The 20,131-nt window shown below is 50.8% G+C and overlaps 1 protein-coding gene across 3 annotated transcripts in view; it reads left to right on the plus strand.

Moving 5' to 3' along the window:
- LOC102996228 (tyrosine-protein phosphatase non-receptor type substrate 1) overlaps positions 1-20,131 on the plus strand; it is a 48,954-nt gene that overhangs the window by 2,094 nt on the left and 26,729 nt on the right. For all 3 annotated transcript variants that reach the window (XR_003682850.2, XM_007120483.4, XM_024117132.3), the window contains one exon: positions 16,990-17,343. Coding sequence is in view for 2 of the 3 variants with exons in the window: in XM_007120483.4 (XP_007120545.2) it covers positions 16,990-17,343 (354 nt within the window). In the remaining variant the exon portion in view is untranslated. The remainder of the gene's footprint in view (positions 1-16,989; positions 17,344-20,131) is intronic.

The raw sequence follows: 20,131 nt of genomic DNA on the forward strand, positions 1-20,131 counted from the left end.
GAGTTGTTGGGGGGAGAATGGGGATCTTGTTTTTTTGGCTCCTTGAAGCTGTGTTGTCAGCAGAGGGGTCTCTGCACCTCCCCTCCCCTGAGGAAGGAGGTAAAGATGAGCTCAGTATGCACCTCCCCCCTCCTGCATTTGCCTAGAGACTGGTAACCATCTGATAGCAGTAAGAAAGGGAGAAGTAGCAAACAGTGGGTGGAGGGAGTAGTGGGGGTGGACAGCAGCTTCTCTCTGCCCCACAGTTTCCCCTGAGCCCCCGGAACCCACGCAGGCGTCCCCCCACCTCCCCTCCCCCAGTCTTTCAGTTACAGTTGGGTCCTCGCTGGACAAGAGGAAGGAAGCCCTGATAGATTTCATGGCTCTCCGGTGAGCCGGTGGCATCTCCGATCTACTCCTTCCTGCCTGAGCTGGCCATTTACACCCAGCAAAAGTCTGAGGCCCTGCCCTGCGGTCCTTCCTGGCCTGGAAGTGCACGAGGGTCTCTCTCAAGGGCTTAATTTTCCTGAAGCAGGGAACTGGGCCCAAGTTAATTTCTAAATGTCTATTCCAGACCCTTCTCTAACCAGGACCCTGTGGTTCCATCCCTGGCAAATGAGGGGTGACGCTGATTACCGAGTGGGCAGCTGCCTTTCCCAGGGCTACCTGGGAACACCAACACCCTTCCCGGGAGGAAATTCTCCCCCTTTTGCCTATAAAAAACAATCTATAAAATGGTAAAGGTTAGGCCATAAAACTTCTGTTCCAATCCATTCAGCATCAATAGCCTGAAAAAGTGGGAGCAGCAGAGGGGCAAAGATTAACTTTGAAATAAATAAATCTTAGGAGGTAAGAATAAACTTCTTGGTTGAGGGTGGTGGGGAAGGGGTGTCACTGCCAGAGCTCAAGCAATCCCAGTATCCCTCACTCGGTTCTGCAGGGTCCTGGTCACCCTCGCCCGTGGCATGGAATTCACCTGGTTTGGCTGAAGGATGCGGCTTCAGACCCTTCTCTCAGGGCTCCAGGCATGGACTTTATGACAAAGCAGAAGAGAGGCAGGACAGAAGGGCAGGAAGGTAGAAGGAGGCAGTTGTCCAATTTTCTAAGAAAATGGATTTGTTTGAGAAACTCAAATGTCAGGCTTAGGAAGGCAGCTTTGGATTGAATGACTACTAGTGTCTCTGGCAGAACTGTCAGCCTGGGAAGTGTCACATGATTGCTATGGCTTCACATGATCACTGTTTGGAGGGGGCTGGTCATGTGAATTATCTTGGTTGGGGGAGGTAGGGAAAGAAGTTTCTAAAGATTGCTTTCAGCACAAATGCTGCCAAAGGGAAATTGGGAAAAGAGGCTGGTGAAGTCACCAACCTGTGTTCTTGGAGCCAGTGTGAGGCCTGTTTCCTCAAACAGCTTCACCGAGGGAGATTGTGAGGCTGGCAGAAGGGCAAGGGGCCGGGGTGGGGACATCTGGGCAGCCGGATTCTGCGGCACAGCAGCGGTGCCTGACACTGAGCCTGCAGGCTCCTCACTTGGCCCCACCTAGGTCTGAGGACCTCTGAGACCCCTGCTGAACAGACTTCAGATAAACTCCCATTCACTCCTCGCTCTGACTTGGAGAAGGCCAGGCCAAAATGGGGGTCAGGCTTTGGGGGACAGCTGGCCCTCTGCTGAACCTCTCACCCATCGGAAGAGGGTAGCGTGCTGGTGACTCCTCTGTACTTTCCTAAGTGGTGAAGTTGATCTCACTTCCTCTTTCACAAGGAGAGAAAGGGGGGCAGAGTGCTTCGGCCCCAAAGAGCTCAGTCTGTGGGAAGTCCTTTAAGGCCTTGGTGTTCTCTGGATACTTTCTTGCCATTAATTATTCCTTTACCAACCCCGTAGAGACTCGTGGTGTGATTCATTCCTTTACTTGCTGTCATCCAGCATGTATGAAGTCCTGATGGGAACCGTGTGTTGAGAGAAGGGAGGAGAACCAATGTTCCTTGAATGTTACCTGTATATCCAGGCTGTGTGCTGAGCGCCTCATCTGCGTAATCCCATCAGTCAGCGAAGCAAAGCATGTGTTGGCTGTTATCCCCATTTTGCAGATGAGGAAAATAAAGTCCAGAACTGGGGAAGTAACTTGTCCAAGGAGTAAGTGGTAGGGAGCCTGGATTTTGAATCCTGGCCTCATGGCTAGGCAGCCTTTGAGGGAAGAAAGTCAATGACTTAATCAGGGTTACTTAGTCCAAGCTGAAGAGAACCAGAGAGGCCCCCACCCAGCTCAGACAGAGGATTGTGGAAGGGTTCCTTCTGGGGCAGAAGTTTTTAACTGAGCCATGGTCATTTCTCTGAAAGCGCCCAGAGGATTCAAGCACTGGCAGCCCCTTGGTCCTCATAAATGACAGCTCCGGGAGCAGTGTGGCTCCCGTCAGAGCCCCCGATCTGGGCTGCCGAGCTCTGGAGGCCCCAGAGCTGGAATCTTCCTCCCTGCATCTTCCTGGTGCCCTTTGCGACAGATGGAGAGGGGGTGTGTGAGAGGAAGGCAGTCTAAAACTGTTGTGCAGATCCCACACACGCTCGCTTGCTGCTTCCAATGGCTCCGTGCGACAGATTATTTTCTTATTTGTAGTCCTGGACTGATGGAAGGTGCCCCCCGCTCCGCCTCTTTTTAATGTGCTCAAATTTCTGGTCTGTCAACACAATTCTAATCATGTCACTCCCCTGCTCAAAACTGTTGAGTGGGTCCAAGTTTTCTTTTTTTAAAAAAAAAAAAAAAAAACCTACAACAAGGCCTGGGCTCCCTCCCTGACAGGGCCTATTTCTCAGCTACATGTTTTCCAAAGAGCTGACCTGTTGAGATGCTGCTAAAGGACCAGGCTTCCTCCCTGCAGCCAAAGCTTTCCTGGCAGCTCAAGTGCACTGGCACCTAAGAGACCCTGAGAAGGCCTGCAGTTGTAGAAGCCCCAGCCAGACCTTGTTTACTCCAGGGTTCCCCAGACATATGAACAAGAAGCATTGGGTTTGCTTAATGCCCATTAACACACGGCCTAACCCAGTTTGGTAAATGCCTTTGTACAAATCCACACCCTCAGCTTAACTTTCTCATCTCTGTGCCTTCACTTATGCTGTTCCTGCCACCAGAGATGCCCTTCCCTGTACGTCCCTATCTTCATATGTCCGAATCCTACTCAGCCTTCCATTTGTGCTGCCTCATGTTCCGTGGGATCTCTTCCTCCTCTGAACGTTCACCCCAGGATTTATCTAAGGCTACTTATCACTTTCCCCTTGCTTTATCACATATGAGTGCATGTTTAACTCTGGTTCACATAGGCTGCATTGTAGCCTCTCCACGTACAGACACAGCATACCCTACTTGGACAATTTACTGAGCTCTGTGTTTCAGTTTCCTCATCTGTAAAATGGAGATGACATCAACAACTGTATTTCAGGGACTAAGTCAGCCAACCCATGTATAACGCTTGAAGCCATGCCTGGCATATAGTAAGCGCTCAGTACCAGTTTACTGCACGTTACATTCAACCAGTGTTGTAATCATCATTGTTTCGTTCTGTTGGGTACTCTCATCTATGGGAGTGGGACTGATGTTGGTAAAGCACCCAGCACAGCTCCATGCACACAGTAGGTGCTCACAGAACAACAAAAGCTGTTGAGAGTGAACACGAGATTGGCATTTTTCCCTGTGGCTTTTGTGCGGTTGGGGAAGACAAGTTGCGCAGAGATCGACCAGCTGGTGTGATGGAATAGTTACTGGGACTGAGCGCCAGCCATGGGCACAGCCTGCCTCTAGGTGTCTCTGTCCAGATCCACAGGGCTGGAATTGTCGATTCCTAGACCGGGAAAGCAGGAGGGGGCCTGAGAGAGCCATCAGTCAGCACCTCTTTGTGCAGCTGAGAAAACTGCAGCCCTGAGGGAGGAAGGGACGGGCCAGGTTCACACAGCAGATCCCTGGCAAGGCCTGGGTGGCATGCCAAGCCCTCTGTCATCCAGGCCAAGACTCTTTAAAACTGAGCTGTGCTGGAAGTTTCCATCGTTAAAGCTAAAATCTGACAGGATCCCAAATTCCCTGGAAAATACCAAAGTAATAATAACGGGAAACATTGTTTCTGGCCACTTACTGGGCTCAGCACTGGGCACGTATGATCCCAGGGGTACTCACAGTTACCCTGGGTGATGTGCATGGTTGTAATCAAATCCATCCGACGAGTGAGGAAACTAGGCTCAGAGAGACAGAGCAACTTGCTCAAGGCCACACAGTAAGTGGCAGAGTCAGGATGACCACAGCACCCATGATGTACACTCACTAGGCGTCACTTTGCCCTGACAGGTAGAAACACTGAGGCCCTGGGGTACTGGCGTCCTGCCCTCTTGGCGCTCCTCGCATATTTCTGTCAATCAGTGTATTATCCTTCTGGGAGGCAGAGGCGGCGGGTGTTCCCAAGATGTGTTTCTGTCCCATACTGAAGAAGGAATCATCTATTTTCACAACTGAAACTGCTTTTCTGTTAACTTGGGCGTTCCTGGGACGGGTCTTTTGATGGAGCCCTCCACAAGGTGGATTTTCCCTGCCAGGTGTCCTGCCAGGCCCTCAGTCCAGAGAGATGCAAAACAGCTGAGGTGGAAGCTAGCCATTATACAGAATTGGTTCTTTGTGTCTGTAAGATTTCCTGGCACGTCCAACTGGGGATGCAGAGTGTGAGATGGCTGCAGAGTAAGCCAGGAGCTGAGGGAGATCAGGTGCCCAGATCAGGGGGAGATTGGAAGCCAGGAGTGAGGGATGAACCTGCAGGCTAGGGACCCGGAGCCGGAGCGTGTGGGTGACAATGCCATGGTGGGCTCTAGTGCCCTCATTCTTCAGAGCCCGCATTGTCCTCCAGAAGTGGCGGCCCATGCTGGAAGAAAGTAGTGCATGGTGTGCTACGGACTAGCTGAGCTGTGAATCTGTGCTGCCTCGTCCTTATCTTTTTATTTTGGAAAATTTCAAACATTTGCGAGATGAGGAATGGTGTGAGGAACCCCAGCTTCAACACTCATCTGCCATTCATGTTTCACCTGCCCCTCATTTTTCTGGGGGTGGGGGGAGGAGGGAGGATTGTAGACATCAGGCATCATTTCATCCATCAATGCTTGGATGTGTGCCATTGTCTAATCCTTACAATGAGCCAAAAAGCATAGAATCCTTCATCCCCGTTTTATGGATAAGGAAACTGAGATTCCCCAAAGCTGAGTTGGGCTCCTCCCAAAGCCACATAACCAGTGAGAGTTAAATAAAGCTGGATCCAAGGCTTGGTTTACTCAACCACTTTTCTGTCCTTATTATGGTCATTTTAATTACAAATATTCATTCAACAAATATTTTTGAGCATCTATGTGCCAGGGGTGGCTCTAGGTGCTAGGGATACAAATCTATGTGCTGGGGTGGCTCTAGGTGCTAGGGATACAACCGCAAACAGACAAAAATACCTGTTCTCATGGCACTGACACTCTAGTGAGGAAGAAAAAACAGACCCAAGTAAACATTATGTCAGGTGGAGACAAGTGCCATGAAGAGAACTAAAGCAGGTCGAGGGAATAGAAGGTTGAGTGGGGAGAGAGGGAGGGCCTCTCTGAGGAGCAGAGGCCTGCATAAAACTGAGGGAGCAACTATGAGAATATCAGGGGAAGAGCAGGCCACACAGAAGGAGAAGCAAGTGCAAAGGCCCTGAGGCTGGGATGGGTTAGCTGTGTTCCAGGAATAGCCAGTGAGTCTGGACTTAAGGGAGATAGGCAGTTAGGGGAGTTAGGAGAGGTCAGGGCCAGACCAAGTAGGATCTGGTTCACTGAGCACTTGACATTGAACATGTGAGGTCATGTGATATGATCATTATTCTGTACATCCTCTCATTTAATTCTCACCACACAGTTCTGTAAGATGGGAACTATTATTATACCCATTGGACAGATGAAGAAAGAGAGATTCAGAGAGGTGAAGTGACTTGCCTAAGGTCACACAGCTTATAAGTGCAGAGGTAGGATTTGCGCTCAGACCCCTAAACGCTGTAGCATCCTCATCACTGCTTTTCTGTTTTCACTCTCACCCCCTCCAGTCTCTTTACCCATAGCAGCTGGAGTGAATCAAATTCTCTTTGTCCTTCTCCAAACTTTTCAGTGGTTCCCACTGCCCTTAGAATAAAATCAAACTCCTTACAATGATCCATGAGACATGGCATTTTCTGGACCACATCCGTCTCTCCAGCCCCAACTAGTACCACACTTGCCTTCCTCCATGGGCTTCAGCCACAGCAGTCTTCTTCCTGGCCTTCATATGCACCAGCTGCTTTCCTATCCCAGGGCTTTTGCACTTGCTGTTCTCTCCTATTGGAACACCTCCCTTGGTCTTTGCTTTCTTCAGGTTTCAGCTGCAATCTCACCTCCTCGGAGATGCCTTTTACAACTGCCCCATTCTAAAAGTGGTTCTGCTTGTTATTCTCTATCGTGGTACCAAATTCGTTTGCACTCCTAGCCATTTCTATATTTGTTTAATTATTTCAGCCCTGTCTCTCCCACTAGAATATAAGCTACATGAGAGTAGGAACTATGTCTGTCTTATTCACTGCTGGGCCTCCTGGGACCTTACGCAGGGCCTGGTAACAGTAGGCAGATTAATACATATTGGTTGAATGAAGAAAGACGCTTATTTTAAAAAGGGAGCTCAGAGCCATGAGGTCACACAGGCAGTAACCCTGGTTGGAAAGCAAACCTGTGCTCTAACCACTACACAGTCCTACCTCTGTAACGGGGGCCATGACCACACTGCAAATCCCTGCCTATTGTGCTGAAATAGGGATCCCTAAAATATCAGGAAGCACAAAATATCAGTGCCAGCTGGGATGGAGGTAGGGGCCCAGAAACCCTGGAATTGGTACTTAAATTCTGGCTATACAGAACAGCTTGCCCCAGTGTAGACACCCTGGTGAACGAACAGGCAAACCATGAAACATGACGCAGTTCGTGCTACGCCCTTTTGGCCTTGATTTGGTTTGGAGGGGCTGACTCGGCGCCAGCCTCCCCCAGCGGGTCCTTCATTGCACAAGGCTGTGTGGTGCAGTGGGTGAAGTTGTGGGTGGAGTCAGACTGCACCACAGCCCTGTGACCTTGGCCAAGTGGCTGTACCTCTCTGAGCCTCAGTCTTGCCCTCTGTGAAGTGGGGGTGATGACAGCCTGTGTTGCTGGGTCCCTGCGGAGGCTGGTGAAGCCTTTCGTGCTCCTGATTATACCTGTGCTCAATGCTCATTAACCATCATTACTGTTACTGTTATCTTTGTGTGATCACCATTTTATGGTTGGAGCTCTACAGAGCAGGTGGAGGTCCCGCTCCATCGCTTACCAGCTGGGGCTTGGAACTCACTACACTGCCCCTCTGGGCCTCAGTTTCCCCTTCTGTGAAGTGGAGGCTCAGCTTGGCTGCCATCCTGCTGGTCCCTTCCAGCTCGGATGCTCCAGCCAGGATGCTCCAGCTCTCTCACCCTTCATCTTGATGGTGCCCCAGAACCCCTCTCTAGCAGGGGAGGCAGTGGAGAGGTACCCACTTTGGGGCACATTCCTGAGTGAATCCAACATGTGCCACTTCTTGGCTGTGTGCTCTGGAGCAGGTGTCTTGCCCCGCTCTGAGCCTCAGTTTCCTCATCTGTAAAATGGAAATGCTACCACTCTTTCCTCCCGCACAAGGACTGTTGAGGGTTAAGGGAATTAAGAGCTGTGAAAAGTGCTTTTGTGAACTGCAAAAAGCACTATAAAAGGCATCAACGGATAGTGTCAGCTTGGGGAAAAATCTTGTCCAGAGACTGTCTGCTGTGGGCAGCAGAGTGTGCTGAAACCTTGGCAAATGTCATTTAATAAATGCGCGTTCCTTTTAAGGGGGCCTTTATCTCAGCTGGGAAAAATGTGTGTACGTCCTTGGCAGCCTGAGAATCCAGAATCCTGAGCCAGAGGGGACCCAGTCACAGGGGGAAGAGATCGCACGTGACTGACCTCAGTGTTTGAGGCCTGCCTCTGCCCCTTCCCTGCCTCTCAGGGTCTCGGCTTCCTTACCTGTAGGAAGGGGCTGGTGACAACAGCACTTGCTTCACTAGGCCGTCGTGACAGTTAAATAAATGAGGGCTCCCTGTTATCTGACCTCATCCATACGTTGTACCCATGAGACCATGGCCGGGCAGCACCAGGGCCTGTCCTAGAGTAACAACTGGGCCTGGAGGTTGGAAGGGCACCACCTGGGTTCTCAGCCTCTCCAAGCCTCACTTCCGGGCCTCTGTTTCTCCCTCTGCAAAATGGGGAGTTGGGAAGGAGGTCCTTAGGTTGTCAAGGAAGTGGATGGTGGGTGTTAGTGCCCCTGCATGCTCTCCCAGCCTCACCTGGCCCCCACCAGGCCTGGTGAATATGAAGGGTGCTTACAGCGCACATGTATCCATAGTTCTTTCGCTGCTGCTTTACAAACAGGGCTGTGCTGCGAGCATTTCTTCATTGCCTCCAGGTCCCGTCTAAACCTAGCAAATGCTCACCAGGGCTCTGACCCTCCCTGCCCCCCGGCCTCCCGCCAACAGTGCATACAGCCTGCCCACAGGTCCAGCTCCAAGTGGTCTTGTGCAGACATTGGGGCAGAGCTAGTTCTGCCTCAGAGAGAATCCTTAGCTTCTCAGGCTTAAGGCTGTGATCCTCCGTCATCCTCTTCATCCTTAAATATCCACTGCATGGTAACACTGCCCTGCACCGAGTGCTTCCTCTGTGCCAGGAGCAGCACTGAGCTCTTTACACAGATTAGCCTGTTTCATCCTAGAAGAGCCCTAGTGTTATTATTATTATTATTATCATCATCATTCTCATTCTACAGATGAGAAACCAGAAGTCCAAAGGGGTTAAGACACTTCCTGGGGTCTCATGAGTGGCAGAGTTAGAATCCAAACCAGAACATGCATTCAGCAAATGCCAGGCACTGGTATAAACCTGAAGGAAACTGCAGGGAACAAAACTAAGTCCCTCTCAAAGGGCTTATAAGTAAATCTAGGGTAGGGAGATAGATGCTAATGAAATTGACAAATGCTTGTAATATGTCAGGTGATATGTATTGTAGATACAGGGTGATATGTGTTGTAGAAAAATAAAGCAGAGCAAGGGACATCGAGGGGCGTAGTGTTTTCTATACCATGCCAAGGAAGGCCTCTTAGGCCAGAAGGAGGTGAGGGACCCAACATGCAGATATCTAGGGGATGAGAGTGCCAGGCAGAGAGAATGGCAAGTGCAAAGGCCCTGAGGTGAGTAGAGAATCTGGCATGGTTGAGAGCAAGGCTGCAGGGCCCTGGGGGTCACCGCAAGGATCCTGGGTCTCACTCTGAGTACAGTGAAGGGTGCAGGAGGGTTTTGCACAAAGGAATGATGTTACCTTAGGTTTTAGAGGCTCCTCTGGCTGCAGGGAGGATACATGTTACACAGAGGTGAGGTGGAGCAGGGAAGCCGGTTTGGAAGCTGAGATAAGGATCTAGGTGAGGGACGGTGGTGCACTAGAGGTGGTAGGGAGAGGTCAGAGTCTGGCCAGATCTTGGAAGGTGAGCCAGCAATCTCTGCTAATAGCTGGCTGTGGGTCAGGAGGAAGATGGGAGTCGAGGAAACGTACAGATATCAGGCCAGCTCTTCCAACCACTGAACATTTAGCCTTGGGGAGAGAGACGATGGTACCCCCTTGTTTACAGGTGAGAAAGTGGAGGCTTAAAGAAAAGTGACTCTGCCAAGTCACTCCACTAGGGCTGAGATATACAGGTCTTCTGGCCCCAGAGCCCAAGCTATGGACTGTCCTGGCACCTTAGGAGTTTACCTGCTGCATGGAAGGGGCTACCAGGGTCTGCCCTTTCCCTGCAAGGGTATGGACAGTACCCAGTTCTCTGAGTTGCCTGGAGTGGGGATGAAGGAGAAAGTACCCTGGGCCCACTGGGCCCTCCCCCACCTTATTCACAAGGCCACGTGTATCCTCATTTGTGCTGGTTCCAAGGCAGGTGCTAGTTTCCACCGCAGAACCTGGGGCATCTCCACCCAATGGGTACCAGTAGACTGCTCCCAGTGATGACCTGCTGTTCAGATGGTAACTGAAGCCATCCTTTCAGGTGCTAGGTTAGCCCAGTCCCTAGCCCTTCCCCAGCTTGCTCACAGCCATTGAGCATGTCCCAAAGACTCTGCCCTGATCCCTGAATTGTGCCAAGCCCTTTTCTCTCCACTGCACCTTTGTGCAGAGGAAGAAAAGTTCCACCTTCTTGAATGTCTTCCCTTCTCCCCAGCCTCTGTCAGTTTTCAAGATGCAGCTCAGGGACCACCACCTCCAGGAAGTCTTCTCAGATCTCACCCCTCTTCCAATACCCTATCCCCAAGCCTCTTCTTGCTCACTGATCACCCTGCACATGATCATTGCCTGTGTCCGGGACTCTGCCCCACAATGGTGGGGATCCATCTTACTTGGCTCTGTGTCCTGTGGCATCTAGGACAGGGCCTAGCAATAGAGTGAGGTTTTGAAAGGGCATGAGTGAATCATTCTGACTCCAGAGGAAAATCAGTGCCTAGCTGTAGCTGGTACTCCTGAATCAGAGCCCCAGCCTCCCCAATTGGGAACTGCAGAGTCTACACAGCCATCACCCATGCAGCCCCCTCCTGAATGCATCCTGGGGACTGTCTGCCCCACCCAGGGTCATGAACTTCAGCAGGGCATTTCCAGGCTGGCTTCTTTACCACTGTGCCCTACGGCTAGCGCCCAGTAGGTGCTCAGTAAAGGTTTGAGTCTCTGGTCAAGGGCAGGACCCTGGGCCAGGGGCCATGCAGCACTTTGCCCACCAGGAGCCAGATTTGAGGGAAGCATCTCCCCTGCCCTCCTTCCTCTCTCACCACCCTGTATGTGCCAGGCACGTTCACCACTGGGTACACTCACACGCTCGGGTGCATGGACACACAGTGTACACAGACAGTGGTCTCCACACACGCTGGGCCCCTGCTCCCCAGCACTTAAAGCACACACACCCTCACATTCACACTCATGTATACACCATTTCCATCACACACGTGCCCTCCCTGCGTGCACACACACACACACACACACACACTTGTGCACACATCCCACTCCTATCCTCCCCTGCCCACACACACATTCTATGCACCCACATGCTCACACACCTCCCAGATATCTATCTGTTCACACCTCAGGTGCAGACAGACCCTCTCATGCCACCAACAGGTTCACACCCACATTCAGATACTCTCCTGGGCACAGTTCACGCCCCCCGCCTGCCCCTGGTCCCTGGTCCTCTTCTGACACACTTCTGAGCTGCACCAGAGCACGTTCCTGCACACACAAGCATCTCGTGCACATGCCCACCCATGCACATGTGTGTGAACAAGTGTCCTTGGTGCACTTGTGCACTCGTGTACCCACTCCTGCATCTGCCCTCTTTCACTCCTGTGTGCATACTGACATCCACAATCCTGCACTACACACTCTCGTACACAGACATCAAATCATAACCCAGAAGATACCAAAGGCAGCACCTGATGAGGTGCTGCTGTGTTGGGGGGATAAACCAGCAGCCCCCTGAGGATGGCTGAAAACGATCAAGGTCAGGAAAGGGGGATGCTGAGCTGCCCCAGCAGTGGGGGCCGCGGTGGATGCCATCTTGGGATGCTGAGCCCCGGGCACTGCCAGACCTCCGGCCATAGCCTCCCAAGCCCCAGGCTCCTTGAGTTTGTGGAAATCTGAGGGGTAACCTCCAGCCTGTCCCCAAGACCCCTGCTCTGGTGACCCACTGCTTCCAGGGGCAGGCAGGCTCCCATGCAAGTGGCAGTGAGCGCCCATCAGGGAAAGGCTGGCTCTTGGGAAATGTGCATTTCAGCTTTGCCTCTGCATCCTGATGAAGCAAGAGGAATCACACCCAGAGATCACAGTGGCCCTGTTTCCCTCCCGGCAAGTTTCAGTTCTAAGTTGATTTGTTTTTTTCCATTAGAAAAGCATCCATGCTTATTTTTTCACTTCTGATGAAATTGTTTTCATATTTTCTTAATCTCAAAAACTACACGATTGTTGTAAAAAAAAAAATCAAATAGTTTTCCAAGTCCAATGGTCAGTTTTCAGTCCCCGTCTTATTTCATCTCTCGCACCCTCCTTGGCCTATTCGTGGAGGACAAAGTGGGCGCGGTGGGGGGAAGCAGGTCATGGGGAGGGGGCAGGAGATGGGGTCAGAGATGCCAGCAGGAGTCCCTTGTCTAAAGGGTTGGGGTTCAGTCCAAATGTAGCATTGGAGTTATTTCTTTAAAGTCTATCTTGTCTGCTCGTGTGCAAGCCCCATGAGGGCAGGACACAGCCGTTCTGCAGCCCTGAGCTGAGGGCCTGGCTCACAGCAGATTCTGGTAATTCATCACTGTCCACCCATGCTGTGAGCTCCCTGCATCCTGTGGACAGAGTTCCTCTTACAACAAGTACACGGGGCAGTTCCACCCACTGTGCTGACTTCTGCCATTAGTTAACTTACTCACCTGTTTTATTTCATTACTTAATATTTTTCCAAAAGCAACAAATGTTCACTACGAAAAAGAGAGACTTCAATATATTATTTGCTATAAAATAGAAAATATGCCCATCCCCGTGTCCAGCCATCGCTGGTCCCATTTCCTACTCATAACTTACCTCAACATCGTGATGTTTATCATTCTAGGCCTTTTCTCTAGACAATTCGATCAGTCAGTCTGCAGATGTTTATCGAGCATCTGTTCTGAGCCAAGCACTGTATTTTCTTATTGCAAAATGGGATACTGTAAATATTCTTTAATAGGCATCCAGTTTAGAAAATCTGAAAATACCCAAAATAGAAGGAAAAAAAGGAAAAACCCATTAGATTCATGATCCAAAGAGAGTTGTGTTTTATAGCTTTGTATAGTACCTTGCAGTTGTTTATTTTATTTTATTTTTGCAGTTGTTTATCTATACGTAGTTTTAGTTTACAATGTCATGATCATACTGAAAGCAGTTTTCCTGCTTTTTTATTGCACAAGTAACACAAACAGAAGACATAAAAGCAAAACCCCTTGGAAGTCTACTACTCACAGTTAATTACAACTAATCTTTAATATCAGATATACATTTTTTTCAAAACTAGGAGTTTGGGATCACACTGAAAACATCACTCAGGAACTGACTCTGATCTTGTAATCTATTTCTGTGTCCATAATTATAATCCTTACATGTAGGCTTGGTCATCATGTGAGTTGATCATCAGGGGATCAGCAGCCTTCTTTTCTTGGAAATTAGAATATTTCCAATTTTTTATTTTTATAACAACACCTGAATGAATGAAGCAAAATGTTTGCACATATCCTTAGTAACCTGAGCATGATTTTACATATTTATTCACTCATATTTTAACAACATCAAAATGTTGATCACAGTTATCTTTGATGGTATTCTATGAGATTATTATTTTCTTTTTATACTTTTTTGTTTTCTCTAAATGCTTTGGAATAAACAGATTTTATTTGCTAACCACAGTATCATTTAAAATTATGCCATGCAAAAATTTCCAGACTACTACAGTTTCACGGTGATGGTTTTTTATGGCTGCCTGTTATTCCATCTAGTGGACAGGCCACTGTTCACTTAACCATCCCCTGTCATTGGCCACTTGGGTTTTTTCCCAACTTTTTCAAGATTGTTACATGGGAACCCCACTCCATATTCGGGGTCATGTCCTCATGGAACAGCCCAGCAAAGGCTGGAGAACAGCTTTCACACCTGTGGTACCTCCTGCCACACTGCTTTCCTGAAAGGATGTGCCACTCTCCACTCCCACCAGCATCATGTGACGATGCCCAGCTGCCCTCCTCTTCCAGAGACAGTTCAGGCTGCTAAACCATCGCTTTCTCTGCCAGGAGGGCAGGAGAGAGCGGGAAATGGGTTTGTCAGTGATGCCAGCGTGATGACCCCAGGCCCAGAACCGCGGGAGTGATTTTTAACAAGGCCGATTCCCAGAACAGAACCTGCAGAGAAAAAGAAAAGCAAGCAAGCGAGGGAAAGACTCTGCTGGAAACACACACACACAAGCAGATTAAAATAATATTTGGCACTTCTGTCGCACTTTTAAAATTCTTCAAACGCTTTATAAACACTAGCTAATTAATTAAGCCTCCTAAATCTGGCTGCAGTTGGTGGAGAGAGCTTGAGAGGAGCTAAAAAAGGCCGGGTGGGGGGGGGGGCAGCCCCACACAACTCCAGATTTTATTGTCGCCTCCTGGCTGTGACTGCAGGCCTCCGGCTGCAGCACAAGAATAGCCCTGCCCCAGCCGCAGGCCTGGCTCCGCACCTCCTCTCCTGCTCCCGGCTCCCTCGCCAGCTGCTGACTCACAGCCCTGTGCGGTGGTATTGATAAGGGTAATAATAACCACCATTGATTGCGTGTCTATGGGCCAGGCACAGTCCCGGGCTCCAGGCTCGCCATCTCCCAGACCTGCCTGTGACAGCCCCTTTAACAGATGAAGAAAGAGCCTCAGGGAGAGGATTTGCCCAGGAGCAAGTGAAATCCCTCCTTCCTTCATTAATGCGTTCGTTCAACGTGTATTTATCAAGGGCCCGGTGTGTGCCAGGCAGTGTTCTAGGTAGGGGGGCTGGAAACACTTCCTTGTGGATCCTGCATCCTGCTTGGGGGGAACATGACAATCCAGAGAAAATCAAGTATATAATAATGTATCTGTGATAATAATGGGAACAGAAACTAAAGTTTAACCAGCACCTGTGCTGCAGGCACTTATGTCCAACTGTGTCCTCATGACTATCTTGGGGGGATGGGTGTCAGTACCCCACTTTGTGGGTGACGGAGTGGAGGCCCAGGGAGGGCAGGTGCTGAACTGGCTGAGGGTGGACCGTGCTCTCACCCAAGCCTGCTGGCCCCAGCGCCCATGCTTCCTGCCAGTGGCATTTCTAATCCAGTCTCCAATGTAGAATGCAGACCCTTCGGGAATGGTCCTGGCTGGATGCTCTTGGCAGCTGCTGATGCTGCCTGGGATCTCTCGGGGTCCCTGCCTGCCTGCGGGCCTCCTCCGTGTGCCTCTCACACACCTGGTCAACAGTTCTACCCCGAGCCCCTGTCCTCTGCAGACAGTGGTTTCTTCCCTGCACCATGAGGGTCAGGCTGTCCTCAGGCTGCCACTCTGCATTTCCGCTCACTGGCCATGAGAAACGGGCAATCCCTGGCATGGGAGTCAGGGCTGGGAACCACGGGAAGGGGATGAGAGGCCTGTCCTGAGGCCCTGGGCTTACCTGCAGCGAAGGAGTCTGTGGCTGGGTAAATTCACAAGGTCTCTCTCCAGCTCAGCCAGAGGTGAGGGGCTGCTCGGGGCATCAACTGCAACCCCCTGTCCAATGCACAAGGCCAGGTGGCCTCGGTCAGGACAGGACAGGGTCACATCAAGGGTCAGTGGAGCAACCAGGCAGAGACCAGTTGGCCCATCTGCACCTCTGCCAGGCTGCTGCCACTCCGTGTCTCTGTCTGATTCTCTCTTTCCCCCCCGCCTCCTTCTCAGTCTCTCACTCCATCTCTGTCTGCCTGCCCCTCCGCCTATATCTGGGTGGTTCTGTGTGTGTGTGTTTCTCCAAGGTCTTCATGATCTGTCCTTTCTGCCCACCCCATACCTTGTTCAGAATCAAGGCCCTGGCTGCACCTCCCTCCGAGCATCTACAGCACCTCTCACAGCATCTTCACCAGGCCTGTCCATCTTCCTCCTGTGTCCCCCTCCCTCCCAACCTCCTCTACTGGGAGTCCCTGTTCATGTGCCCCAGTCCTCTCCAATTTGGGGCTCAGGTCCCTCCCCACCACCAACCTCTAGGACCCCTTCCAGCTGTCCAGCCTGGGAGCCCTGGAGGCCCGACCTGGGTCCAGCCCCTGTGTGTCCCAGCATCCAGCCCGGGCCTGGCCTGAAGGAGCATCAGAGAGATCTGGTGGGAGTGAAGTTTGAGCAGCTGACCCTCCTCATTTATTCACTCTGTGATGACAGTAGCTTCCCCTGTGCCCAGCTTGGTGCTAAGTGACTTCTGCCTGTGATCTCACTTTCTTTTCAGAACACGCAGAGGCCTGGGGGTGGTCTACCCATCTTGTAGATGAGGAAACTGATACTAAGGCAATGCATAAACTCAGGTCATGGGTGAATAAAAAGTGAGCCAGGTCTCAAACCAGTTCAGAGGGCTCCAAAGACCAGACCCTTCTTTTTGACACTGTCCTGGCCTAGGCATGTTGTTTGTTCCTACTAGAAATCCATGGAGAGGGGGCCATAGTAACTGACAGATGAGGAGGCTGAGGCTCAGAGGGCAGTAAAGGGACCTGCCCAAACTAAAGGTATCAAGCAATATCAAGTGTGCCGTTATCGAGCATACTCACAGGCCTCCCTGTGGGATCTTCACGGTCGCCTGAGTGATAGCCAAGGTCACACAGCAATAAGCCTTGAGCCCGGGACTCACACCCAAGTCCTTGTACTTCACAAGTCCACGGCCCGGACAAGCCCCAACTGCTGAGCGCTTTTCCAGGGCCTGCTTCCTGAGCCAGACCCCAGACAGAATCTAAACTCCCTATAGAGCCCCCCCGCGCACCATGCTGCCACCTTCCCCTGAGCCTTTGCCCAGGCTGCTCCCTCTCTCAGGAACACTGGGCCCCTTTCTTTATTCCTGGTAAATTCAGATTTGAATTGAGAGCCCAGTTCAGACATGACTTCCAGAGCAGGCTCAAGTACTCAAACCTACTCTCTGCCACATCATTTCACCTCTCTGTGCCTCACTTTCCTCTCTCATATTAGGGTCTCACGTTACAGGCTCATTGTGCAGGTTGCATGCAATATACACGTAATGGGCTGAGTTCAAGGCTGGCTCATGGTGCACTAAGTCAATGAAAACTGTTGTTGATAAACACTTGAGAAAACCTACAGGATCACCTAAGGATGAATAAGTAACTGGATTGTGTTTCCCTCCAGGAGTGGCAGGTGAGAAGGAGCTGCAGGTGATTCAGCCTGACAGGTCAGTTTCAGTTGCTGCAGGAGAGACGGCCACTCTGCACTGCTACGTGACCTCCCTGCTCCCCGTGGGGCCCTTCAAGTGGTTCAGGGGCACAGGGCCAGGCCGAGAGTTAATCTACAGTCTCAAAGGAGGCCCCTTCCCTCGAGTAACAAATGTTTCAGATACTACAAAGAGAAACAACACGGACTTTTCCATCCGCATCAGTAACATCACCCCAGCAGACACCGGTATGTACTACTGTGTGAAGATCCAGAAAGCAGTCTCTGATGTGGAGGTTAAGTCTGGACTAGGCACTCATCTCACTGTGAGTGGTGAGTATGGCCTGGGTCTCCTTTGTCCCCCTGGTCTGTGACAACAAGTCAACAAGAATGCCTTCCACCCTTTGAGAAAAAAGAAAAAAAAAAAATCAAGTGCAGCAGTGGGTGCTTATATCATGATCTGATTTCACTCCCTTCTACAGATCAGGGAAACTGAGGCCTGCAGAGGTCGTGCTACTGGCCAAAGGCCCCACAACTGGTAAAGCTGGGAAAAGTCTGGAACCCCAGTCTGCCTGGCTCCACAGCCCTTGCCTTTTCCATCCCGTCTAGCCCTTTGTTTCCAGGGATGAGGGAACTGAAAGTCTGAGTGACTTGCCCCGTCACAGCCCAGGTATCTCCTTCTGCCTCCAGAGAGTGCTCCCCTCAATGTGGCTGAGTCTTCTCTTTATTCAGCACCTATTGAGCACCTACTGTGTACCAGGCCTTGCTAGGGATGTTGTGGAAGCAGCAGTGAACAAAGCAGACAAGGGCTCTTCTCCCATGAAACTTATGTTCTCTCCCCTTCCAAAGAGAAGTATATCCAGGGCAGGGTTTCTTTACTTCCTCTTCAGAAACATCACACTGAGAAGAAATTCCTAGAGGCATAGGTTCAGTGTTTACTCTGATGGCCCGGGCTAGAGGAGATGCCCAGAGGTTGGGTGTTTCCTGGGGGTCTGTTGGGAAAACCCTCCTGTGATTCAGGGACCGACTCACACAGTCACTGAAGGCTCCCAGCAGAGCTGGGTCATCTCAGAATGTCCCTCCCCAGGGAAGAGGTTCCCCATGTGCGTGACGTAGGGGCTGCCCCATTGAGGCAGCAAAGGCACTCATTTAGAGTTTTCTGACAAAGACCCTGTATCCTCTTTCTAACTCCTGAATCCTGGACTGTGATACAGGAGGGACTTTTTGACACTGTCTGCCCAACCTTCCATGTACAGATGGCAGCCTGAGGCCAAGAGGTCACTGGAACCCAGACCACAGTCCCATGGTCAGTGAGTGAGGGGATCCTTCCAGAACCCAATCTGATTCCAGGCCAGGCTGTTTCCTTTACCAGCATTGGAACTGGTTTCATGGAAGAGCCTGGTACATGGAAGTTGAAGAATAAAAGCTCCTTGAATTAACCATTGAACATGATGTTCTCATTGCTTTCCCATAAGTTCAGAAGGCTCCTTGCATTCAGGCCCTAAGTCTTGAGGCGACTGGAAACTTCTCCCTACTTTCAGCCACATGATCCCAAATCCCTCATTCCATATCAGCACCTAGAGCTGCCCATTGTTTCAATAGCTACTTAACATTCAGGGTATGGAGACAATCGTTTTCATTTTACAGTCTCCTGTTGACAGATACTAAGGTGTTCCTAACCTCGGGCTATTGAAACAGCACTGCAGTGGATAACCTTTCCATGTGTCACTCTCCTCAAAGGGGAAATACCCACTGGAAGTAGCATTGCTAGATCATACAGTATGTGTATTTTAATTTGTGTGCATATATTGCCAAATTTCCCTCCTAGTCATGGTAGCAAATGAATCTTCCCAGAGCTCCAGGCATTAGCAGGGAAGGTGACTTTATCCTGATTTTGGCAATATTACTAAACTTCCCAGATTGTCGGTTCCTTGCTCAGCCAATCACAGCTAGTAAGTGGCTCCTCCACCACTCAGATCTGCTGCCTCCCAGGAGGCTGCTCGTCCTCCTCCCCAGGACGCCTGCCCAGAGGATTCCGTGGATGAGAAAGGAGCGAGGGGAGGGGACCAGGGAACAGCAGCCTGTCAGATGCTGAATCTTCCTCATGGCATTTAGTCCTTATAACCAGTGCTCTGAGGGTAGGGCCGTCTGTTGTCCCTTCTACATATGAGGACACTGAGGCTCAGAGAGAGGACCTGATTTGTGAGCAGCTAGGGGAGCCAAGATTGAACCCAAGTACCTGGACTCACGGCCCTACTCTCTGCAACCCCCACAGTGCTTGTCAAAGTGTGGAGAAAACTCCAGCCCTGTCCTCTAAAAATCTTGTATTGTTCTGTTCTTTAGCAATAAGCATTTTTTTTTTTTTTTTTTTTTTTTTGTGGTACGCGGGCCTCTCACTGTTGTGGCCTCTTCCGTTGCGGAGCACAGGCTCCGGACGCGCAGGCTCAGCGGCCATGGCTCACGGGCCCAGCCTCTCCGCGGCATGTGGGATCTTCCCAGACCGGGGCACGAACCCGTATCCCCTGCATCGGCAGGCAGATTCTCAACCACTGCGCCACCAGGGAAGCCCACAATAAGCATTTTTAAAAGTCCTGCATGGGAGGTAAGTCTAGCTTTACCACAGTTCAGACAGATACTACAGTGTCTCATGATGTGCTGAATGTTCCTAAAATGCAGGGCTCAGCACACTTCAAAGCATCAGGCGTTTTTCTCTCCGTTGTTGCGGTCTTGCTCCTTCACTAGGCCTCATGTGGGAGCAGCTCCAGGAAGTGTAGCGTGGACAGCACAGAGAGGGACCTCTGCAATCCCAGCAGCACCATGCACGCCCATTCCTGGCTCTGCAGACTGAGGATGAGGAGGGGGAGGTGTTCCCAGAGGGTGCTGGGGGCCCTGCATGAGCAAGAGTTCATATTCTAGACTCGGGTGTCAGGAGCCCATGTCTTCCCTTGTTGCTACAGGGTCCCCAGGCCTGGGCACTCAGAAGCCACTCCTCCCTGTAGCTGCTTGAAGTCAAGAATCTCAGAGAGAAAAGGGGAGGGTGGTGGTCAGTGTGGGGGCTTGTGAAGGTGGGGCGCTTGCTCTGCTGATGGCCATGAAAGCTTGGAGGCGACAGGAAATACTT

The sequence above is a fragment of the Physeter macrocephalus genome, chromosome 14 (assembly GCF_002837175.3).
Source record: "Physeter macrocephalus isolate SW-GA chromosome 14, ASM283717v5, whole genome shotgun sequence".
Taxonomy (NCBI): domain Eukaryota; kingdom Metazoa; phylum Chordata; class Mammalia; order Artiodactyla; family Physeteridae; genus Physeter; species Physeter macrocephalus.